The sequence below is a fragment of the Lygodium microphyllum genome, chromosome 3 (assembly GCF_053477565.2).
Source record: "Lygodium microphyllum isolate KBCC chromosome 3, Lygodium_microphyllum_v1.1.10, whole genome shotgun sequence".
NCBI classification, from domain to species: domain Eukaryota; kingdom Viridiplantae; phylum Streptophyta; class Polypodiopsida; order Schizaeales; family Lygodiaceae; genus Lygodium; species Lygodium microphyllum.
Window position 1 is genome coordinate 79,650,937 of NC_141137.1, and position 10,801 is coordinate 79,661,737.

Sequence of the window (10,801 nt, forward strand, 5' to 3'; positions counted from 1 at the left end):
GAGCCCCAAGAGGAACACCTAGGAAAAAGGGTTTCTACTGCAAGAAAATCTATCTTGTAACATCAATAAGCTTTTATTTCATCCTTTAGAGAACCACAACAAGGAAAAGAATAAATCTTCACAGAGCATCATAGTAGACATCTCCCACAGATTTGATAGAATCAACCACAATCTTCAATTTCTTCATAAAATCCATCATAACAAACAAGAACACAAAATAATACACCACTTTTGAATGGAAATTAGTCACATAGTATTCATTTTCAATGTCTTCATAATTCTCTCTCTATCTTTCATAGTAGATACATTGTTTTTAGGCATAGAATCGAGTTTCTCTCACTTCTCTTTCTCACATACTCTTGCTCTCTCAATAATACATCATAGCCTCACTACAATACTCAAGAATGGCACTCAATTCTCCTCTCTTGGTCGTGGATACACCTCCCAAAAGGTATGTCAGATGCGAAGAGGCACCAGAGACATCATAGAGTCCTATGAGATCTGGCTTCTGTCACTTTTCTTCTGTAACCTTTTGTGAATCTTCATCAGCTACTTCTTCACTTCAATTAGCTTGAATAGAGATTCCATTCATCCTTTCCTAAAACAAAAACACTTCCCAAAATATCCATACATCCAACATAACACTCAGCAGAGACGAATAGAACACACCACAAAGCAAGAGTAATGCCTAGTTGTACATCAATTTTAGGTCATGCACTTTAGTCCATTGCCATTTCGATTCATCCATGAGGTCTTGAAGTGGCTTAAGATTGGTAGTCGAGTGACCAGCTAGCTCCCTTGTCAAATAATCAAGGATCCCCTAGAGCTCAAGTATGTTAGACAAGTCATGAAAAGGAGTAGGTGTTGGTTTTCTACTAAGGCTTTTGGCCACCATACAAATTGGCACTAATGGTAGGGTCTTTCTCTTTGGCAGCTGGGATATGGTGGCTCTATGGGACTCACTCACTGCCCTAATTTTTCATTACACTTGTCATAAAAAATGACAATTTCAAATGGGACCATAGAGTGCAAATAGAAATCTATCTAATTTTCATGATTAGACTCATGCTAAAAAAAGTGGACAAATGGTTTTTTCCATTCATTAGTTAAATAAAATCAAATCTAAACATCGTTATCCAATCCTTGCAATAGGTATACCTGACAAAAAAGTCAAGATTATTCGCACATGACAAAGTTCATACAATAATAATAGCATATAATTTTAGCCAATGGTATATTATAATTGTATCAAAGAATTAAGTAGTGAAATTTCTCTTTGGCTTACTACAACCACTAAAAAATCATTTTGTATAAATAGCATAGTTTTATCAAAGAATTGAGTAGTGAATTTTAACTTTGGCTTATGGTCATTGGTAAAACTATAAAATAGAGTCATATAAAGAGTATAATTCTCATTTTATCATTAAACCAATAAAATATTGTTTGGGAAGGATTGATTGGTTACTGCCTTGGGTTTGAAATATTATTGTAGAAAACATTTAGAAATTTATAAAAACTTTTACTTATGGCCAAATGATAAGCAAGATTGAGTAGTTTTCACTCCCTCAAGGGCAATTGTTGTGGCTTAATTTGAGCCAGTTTTGTTTTACCTATGAGCACCTCAATAGTGCCTAGGCAAGAAGATTTTATATGGAAGGTTCTCTCCCATGGAAACATGAAGCTAGGGGACTCCTGTCAAAAATAGTAATTGCATAGTTGGCCCTACAATGGAGAAGAAATCTATACAAGTAGCCTAGTCATGCATTGTTTTAGGGGAATAGAGATGAGATATGGCCTTGCAACGCAGAAGGGTAGAGTTCAACTTCGCTAATCTCTCACTCATTATGAACCAAGTGTAGCAACTGACTCGCTCTTGATCTGGGTGGATTACAAAAGTGGCCATCTTGATTTTGCACTAGAATGCTATTAAAGATTGTTAGATCTTTAGGAACCCTTAGGTTGATCCTTGTGGGTCAAGGCCAAGTGCTTCACTACTACGAGGTATACATAGGGCCGCCCAACCAAATCAATGTCTAATTATTCCTATGGACTAGAAATAGTGGCAAACAGTTGGGGTGAACCTTGGATGACTAATAATCACTAGCTTTCACAATAAGCGATAAATATGTTACATGTAGTATCAAAGCATGATCTATTGTTTTTATGATAAATATGTACAAATTCATAGAAAAATAATTTAACAAAAGAAATTGAGTGATTTAACTTCGAAATTATGGTACTGCTAAAAGTATATGCTTAAGACAAATATTTGATAGCATAGATTTGTATCCATGGACTTGATCCTGGAAAGAATATGGAATGTGTAGTATTACTTATGCATGGATAGGATCAAGAGAAAGATTGTGAAAAATAATAACTAAAGGCCAAATGATCATTGATTAATAATTTAGTTATCAGTCTTGCATTAGGGATCTCAAAATGATTATATTTCTTAGTGTAAGAAGTGTATACATGTGGAACTAAATGGTTTTGAGGGCTATTTCTTGTAGTCTACAAGTAGGAAATCAATGTAATATCTTCTTGAGGGAGATTTTTTTTTGCACTATGAAATAGATTTTTATCCCTCGAGCTTATGGTTTCAAGCTTGGATGTTGGACCTTATACAAAGGCTATGGATGATCACTAACTTATTTCTCCATTTATGATGATTGAACAAGTAGCCTAGAATATATTCTATGGAGGCTATGCTAGGTGGAAAGGCATAGACTTTAAATGTTTCATAAAAGCAATCAAAATCCTTTTGTACACATGGAAGGTGAAACGATGACCTTAAACCAATGGGTTTCTCATTGTATTTCCCAATATTGTCTTGACCAAATCATGTCATTATGGCTCACTAGTCTCACATAAATAATTATCAGATTAAAGAGCTCCCCAACCTTCTTACTAGTTATATGGTCCTAAATACAGAACCTCTTCTTTATACTATCCGAATATTATACCAAATCTATGATTGAGGTTATGTATCTATCCAAGCGCCTTGTACAACTTTTTTTTGGCCTTGTGTGAGATACCCTTTGTAAAAATGTATACAACCTATGGTGCAAGGATAATGCAAATATAAAACCTCTTTTTTGGTAAACCCACATTGACAATATGGTGTTATAATAGAATTAAAAAAATACTTGACACGTATAATTAAGCTCTACATAAAAGTGAACACTTTTTATTACAATCTTGAATTATCTCATTCTTGACATTACGATCCTGCAATAGAATTGAGTGATTTTCAAATACATTATTTATGAAAGAATCACAAATGATACTAAGAAAACAACAAATATATTCAAAAAAATTTAGGATGCTTTGATCAAAATACCCTCAATACTCTAGATATATCACTAACCTCATCGATGAGAAATAGAGGAGATTCTTGCTTGAACAAGTCAAGCCACCTAAGTCTAATGGTGAAGGAATGAAGGTTGAGATTAGTGCTGAAAGTAGATGGAAGAATACTTCTCTACTGCTAGAACCAGTGTAGCAAACCAACCTATGATTGCATGATTGAGACTTATAGGAGAAGCACAACTTTGATGGAAATAATGGTGGTATGACAAGGTTGTCCCTAAGTCTACTATGAACTAGAGCCAACTTAAGGTGGTAGTCCAAACCTGATACTTAGCTTCTTCTTATTAGATTCTAAAAATGAACGAGTTTTCTAACCTTAAGAAGTAAAAGATGAATCTAGAAGCGTATTATTCTTGCTTTGTTATATTGTAGAAGTATGTGCCTGGAAAGTGTATGAGTCAATAGGTGGCATGCTTCTATCAGATCTTGAATCCACCTCTTAATGGCTAGTTGGAGGCAATGAGACCCACTGACCTATAAGATGCCTTGATAAGGACATAGCTATTAGTAGCTACTCTTCCTAGGCAATACAATGAGTTTGATAGGTTTCCTTATGCCAAAAGAGCTCGAGTGAATTATAGCAAGGAAACTGTAATCATGGCTACACTAATCTTATCAATACTCTCCAAAATGGTAGCAACTATCATAATAACAATAAGGTTTGGAACAATGAGCCATGTTGCTTCAAGTGTAACCAACCTGACCCCTGCCATGCTCAATGTCCCAATAGGGAAAATAATGCCTATACTAATGCTCCTTGTTATCCTCCAAGAGAAGGAAACTTCAATATTTAAGGACATGGACGTGGCGTAAGGTGTGTAGCTAGGATAATAGTTGAGAGTGTGGCAAGGAGCTTGGATGTGGAGTTGCAGCTTGTGTCTTTGCTGTTCTAACCAATGAAAGGAAGAATAATACTTGGACTTGGCTGCCACAAAAAGCTTCCACGTAGCAAGAGGCTCTCTCTCAACAAGAATTGATCAAATATATTTAAACACATTTATACAAAAGCTTGGCTAGTGGAGAACAATGACATCATCTTATCTTCTGCCCTAATTTACTCTTTGTCACTCTATCACTTATTTTCTTAGTTCATCTCACATAGCCCTCTTTCTTTCCCCCCATTCTCCCTCTCTCCCTCTCTCTCTCCCCCTCCCTCCCTCCCTCCCTCTCTCTCTCTCTCTCTCTCTCTCTCTCTCTCTCTCTCTCTCTCTCTCTCTCTCTCTCTCTCTCTCTCTCTCTCTCTCTCTCTCTCTCTCTCTCTCTCTCTCTCTCTCTCTTTGAATTGATGCTTAAGTACTAAACAACAACTGTGAAGAATAATAGCATCACAAAGATTTAAAAAATAAAGATAACTCCATTATCACTTGATTGCTTGTAGTATAGACTGTTGAAGAGGAAGATATCTTATAGCATAGTACTGAAGAGGGAGATTGCTTGTAGCAAGGTAGAGAGTGTTGTAGATAGAGTTTATTTGATTTCAGCAAAGTGGTATCAAAACCACTCCTGAGATTTCTTATAGCAGGGTAGAGAGTGTTGCAGAGAGTGCTGCTTCAGAAGAATTTGTATGCAAGAAACCATGTTCTGGAGGGAAGGAGAAGAGTACACAAAATTTGGGACAAACCTAGAGCTTTGAGAGGGAATGAAAAAATTCCTAGAAATAGGCATATACTTGTCCAAAAAAGATGAAAATTTACAAGGAAACTCTCGAGTCAAAAAGGTGTATCTGGGTTAAAAAATAAACCTAAAATATTATGTCTACATCACTTTATATCGTTTTTTAACTTCCACCCTTTTAAGAAGTGAGAATCAAAATAATTTTAATATATTGTAATGTTGAAAAGTCATGAGGGCATTAAAGAGTCATATATCAATGATTGGCTCCGTCTTTAGAGAAATCAAACTTATATTTTTTAATTATGAGTATTTTGAGAAAAAGTGACCTTATCCTACAGTTTGGGAATAAAATAATAGGTGAAATCTATTGAAAATAAAAAAACAAGAATTTCTTGATTGTAGAAGATCTCTTATTATAATATTATTTTGGAGTCTTTTTTTAGAGAGAGAGAGAGGTGAGAGAAACCCCTTAAGGGGCAAAAAAGAGAGTCCATATTTCTCCTAGCTTGCCTCCCTCTCATGTCAATCATCTTTTTGATATATAAATATATAAATATATAAATAAATAAATATAAATATATATATATAATTTTATATGTTAGTATATATGTTATATAAAAGGTTGCCTAACCATAACCCTATTTTTGGTCTATATAAGGGTAGGAAGTCTTAGTTGTATTTACACTTTTGGTGCATTCATGCTACAAAAGCTCTATCAATGTAACTATGAAGTTTCTATTCACTTTCTCTATTCTATGTTCTTGTGACATTGTTGACAGTGAGGATGAGAGAGAGAGTTAGAGGTGTATTGAGTGAAGGACTAAGGAAAGCTAAAGCTTTATGTTGTCTTCTTTCTTTTCTTCTCCTCCATATTTTTCATTTGATATTGGCATACTTGGTGGTGGATGCAAATGAGTGACAATATCAAATCATATTTCTTGTGTCATGGACCATCTTCAAGCTTTTAAAGTACAACGCACGAAGGTAAGTTGGTGAGTTTACTACACCTCAAAGTTAATCTTATGTTCTTGCTTTATGGGGACAGAGAGGAGGGTACATGGTTAGTTAGAGTAGAGTGTTGAGAAGACAAGGTGCGAGATTATCACCACAGTGATTTTTAGCTTTTGAAAAATAGAAGTCCATCCAATGTCTTGATTGTTGTCCATTTAGCCCAACAACTAAGCCATCCGTGCAAGTAGTTTGCAAAGATCTAAAAATTCACTCTTGCTTAATAATGGAATTCTTGCAATATATCAAAGGATTCAAGGCCTAAGTCACTAATAAGAATCAAATCACTAGGATTCTATTTAACACCATCCAAATTGTAATGCTCCCGCTTGCGAGTGAATAAGGAGCTTGGGGGAAGAGGTGATTAATCTAATTCTCAAAGGAAAAAAAAAATATTTTTTGCTAATGCTTACATGATGATTGTTGTCGTCATCGAGCTCCCATCACACTGAACTCTTGTCGTCACCACAATCAAACAAATGCCACATTGCATACCATTGCTATATATATATATATATATATATATATATATATATATATATATATATATATATATATATATATATATATATATATATATATATATATATATATATATATATATATACATAGAGGAAGAGAATAAGGGAGAAAGAGATAGAGGAGAAAGAATATTTAGAGAGAAGAAAATAGTGTGTGCGAGAGATAATAGAGAGAAGTAGAGGAAAAGAAGAAGAGAAAGAAGGAAAAGAAGAGAGGAGAAGAAGAAGGAAATAGAGGAAGAAAAGAGAAGAATAGAGGTGTAGAAAAAGAGAGAGGAAGAAGAAGGGAAGAAGAGAAGAAAAAGGTAGGGGACGAGAAGAGAGAGATAGCAATAGAGAGAGAAGGAGATAGAAGGAGTGAGAGTTAGAGATAGAAAGAGAGGAAGAGAGGAAAGTTAGGAAAAATGTTGGGGAGGGAGGTAGAGGGAGAGATTGAAAGAGATAGAGTAAGAAAGAAGGATTGAAAAAGATAGAGGGGAAAAAAGAGATTGAGAAAGTGTTGTCCTACTCAAGCAGACACACTAGACCCTTGATTCCAAAACCCATCCAATTAGAGTGGATTTTTGAGATTCAAGCATACGACAAGAAGTAAGGCCTAAAACCTTGAAGCTGTAATAAAGCATAAGTCACATTAGTCTAGAGTAGGCTAGGGTTAAGTATAAAAGGTAGAGATGTAATATGAGGGATCTTTTTGCCACTTTCAACAATACATGTTTTGAGGCTCCTTCCTCCCACCAATTAAGAGGGTGCATGCTCTTACCACCAAGATATAGGGTGCATGCCATGTCCCACCTTGACATGAGGTGAATATTCATGTTGCAGCTTACATCTTTGATTCTCAGCCAGCTTCCATGGCAATATTACTTCAAGCTTAGCTACCTTGGCTATGGCTACTTTACAAACATGGTGCATTTCTTGTATTTCTTTGTAAGAATGGTATATTTCATGAATTTCCAATTAATTGATTTGCTGTGAGAACTGGTTTATTACATTGATATCAGAGCATGGACTTTGATCCATGGGAAGAGTCATTTCCATGGTGGATTTAGTCACAACATGGTTACAAGGTAACTGGGAGGTCAAAAATTAGTCACAGCAATTAGTTCTTCCATGACCATGGTCTAACATGAAGATCTGTCACAAACCGTGACTAAGATGGAGGTTCTTGGCATGAACCAATGGATAATGGAGGGCTCTAGTCAATTTTAGTAGGTTGTGGTTCAATTTTGGCCCAAAAATGAAGAGAGATGGATAAAATGCAGGTAACATGGGTTGAGGTTGAGTTTAGTGGGGGTTACTTTTGAGAGGGAATGGTTTTCTTTTCAGACACAATCTTTCTCTCTCCAGTGTCAAGCTTCCTTCAACCTCCATAGCCATGAATTCTACTGCCAAAATGGACCTAAGAGCTTAAGTCTTCATGCTCCAAGCTTCCTATAGAGTACTCTTATGGCTCATAGGCCACCATTTGATCATGTAGGACTTCAATATGAACTGTTGTGATCTATGCCTGCAGTATATGCCGAATCATAATGGAGATTTTAAGAGCTTATTGAGCTCTTAGGAGACCATTGGAGCTTTGCTGTATTGTTATGGTGCCACAGACAAAGGCATGGCAAATCAAGGAACTGACACATACCTCTTCTTCTTTGCTATCTATCATTTGGTTTTGGAACTGAAACAGAGTGGAGACCAGGTGAGGGAGCGATTTGACTCATTGCCATTTTGCTTATGCGATGGAAGCTTTGGTGCTAAAGGCTTTGACTGATGCTTTTGTCCACAGGAAATCCCTGTCACTCCATTTAGCAGTAGCAGGAAGAAGAAGAAGGACACATTAATCTATGATTTTTCCTGTGCCAAGACACAATGACGACCTCCAAGCGCCTCTCCAAATGTAAGAGCTCCATGTTTCAAAAGAGCATCCTCAAGAGAGGAGCTATTCCAAAATCCATCGCTGCCAAGAAAGGTAGCCAATACCCTATCGGTTCCATTATGCTCGGCTTCTTCATCTTCGTGGTTATTGGATTAGCTTTACTACAGATTATTAGAACTGCTTCAAGTGGTGGGATGGCATAAACTTCACTCTTTTGCTTCATTCTAATGAGAAAAAGAAACAACACGAGGTTGAATCTGTGTCAAAGCAGACTGAGCTACACATTTGTGAGCCTTGGGCTCCATTTTCACGAGATCTTGGGTGAAAATTTGGAGGTCCTACTAGGATGCCACGAAAGGGACCTCATCTGATATCCCATGTGATCAATGGAGGCCTTGGCATGGGCAACATTGCTAGATTCATGCATGAATCTCACAACCCTCAGGGTAATTGTTGGTACACTTATTCATGCTTGGAGCATTAGAAGAAAGTTGACATAGCTGCAAGTGAGAGCTGAGTAGGCTACTATGGAGAGGGACAATGTAGAGGCTCAATGCTATTTGTGGTAAGCTTAATGCAATTTTGGAGAAGATCAAGAATCCGGTCTTTGCTGAGGACACCTTCTTTAGCAGGCTACAGCTTGGAATTCTGTGTTTCAAGGCCAACAAAGTCATGAGGAAGAGGCGGGCTGATATTCTCAGATTCCCTCAAATCACGTATGGGAGTGGAGGCATCTTGAAAACCTTATTTCATGACAGTCATTTACAATAGATATTCTCAGATTTCCTCATCTTGATCATGGGGTTTTTGGCCTTTGATGCTTCCTAAAGGTTCCTCATATCTATAACCAACAATAGAAGTGTGGTTTATGCAGTAGATTTCATGGACAAATGTATTTTGCTCTGGGGTATTGCTTGAGAATATGGCATGCATGCTAGTCAACTTCATATCAGGGAAAAGCCTTGCATTCAAAAGGAGTTTGTAATTCACTGCTGCCCACATCAAAAGCCTTGGTCTGTTACTATTATCTTCAAAAATATTCAGCTTTAATTCATGTGATGCATAAACTGCCTTTTCATTCTTTTCTCATGACTGGAAAATAATTTTCTAGAATTGAAGAGTTATGGTGGATTGAAATGTCAGTACAACTCTAGTTGAGTTACCAAAAGCTGTGTTAGAGAGTAAAGAAGAGCCATTGGTGTTCACCAAAGCTGTTGAGGAGCACGAAAAGTTTCCATAGCTAGCTGCTCTGCTATGAAGGTAAAGGGCAGACCCTAAATTTGTACCAGAAGCAGAATAAGACCAAAATTGCTAAAGGAAGCAAATCCTGAGACTAAGGCAGGAGAAGATGTTCCAATAAAAGGGAAAAATAGAAATAGAATGAATATTTCCAGAAGGTGACTCTGAAAGAGTGGAGATGACATTCAGAGATGAAACATTTTTAGACAAGCCAGAAGTGCAACCTCCAGCATTAGTAGATCGATTATCCAGTGCCTGAATTTTTGAGATGCCCTCAGTTATGTGGTGCTACTGTATGTAGATTTAACCATTGCAAGTCCATATGCAAACTTATTGATAAAGAATATAAGGTTTGCTAACCAATTGAGTACATTGCTTTGCTGAATATATACTTCAATCACACAACTGGTTTATGAATCTAGAAGAGATTATTTCCCCTGCTTTGGCTACTTGCATCTAAAAATGAATAGCATTGAGCCACCATTTTTTCTATGCATTTGGAGCAGTTATGCAAGAACAAGTACACTATGCAAATCAACAGCATGCTTATCATGAAGATTGTGAAGATTGGGCTTCTTCTTGCTCATAAAAGGTTATGGATAGCTTGGTCTTCAAAAGCTTATGAAGATTCTGCAATTTTCTCAATTTTAAAGTTCTCTTATGACTTTTGGAGTGGTCTATTGATCCTCTTCAAGGAGATCCTTGAGATGCGTAGCAATCAACATTGACGAGAATCGGTTATCTCTTGAAGATTGAAGAGATTGGACAGCACATGCATTGCCTAGAGCATCAATTTTGGGAATTATTCTTCAAATCTTGGGTCCATTCATACTTGTGGAAGGCTCATCAACACTCCTCTTGAAGATTCAACAAAGTCTTGTGCCATTTGATTCCTCTTTATCAAGCTACCTTGTATGAAATACCAATGGAGACTTTTCAATGTATGGCAATGATGTATGGCTTTGTGGCAAGAAGGATGGGGATATTGGATTCAGTACCAAGTTGTACTCTCCAATGGGCATATGTGTAATGTAGGGGGAAAATGCAATAAATGTATAATGCAATCTATTTCAGCCCTACACTTAGAAGGGTTTGTACTTTGGAGTATATAGTGGTATGATAGGACATACATGTTCATTGGCATTCTTATGGTCACCTACAAGAAATATTTTCTTCAATT

The 10,801-nt window shown here is 36.6% G+C and overlaps 1 protein-coding gene across 1 annotated transcript; it reads left to right on the top strand.

Moving 5' to 3' along the window:
- Nucleotides 1-8,375: 8,375 nt before the first annotated feature.
- LOC148038542 (uncharacterized) lies at nt 8,376-8,585 on the top strand. Its single transcript, XM_087675439.1, has one exon. The coding sequence runs from the start codon at nt 8,376-8,378 to the stop codon at nt 8,583-8,585; it is 210 nt and encodes a 69-aa protein (XP_087531565.1).
- Nucleotides 8,586-10,801: the final 2,216 nt, after the last annotated feature.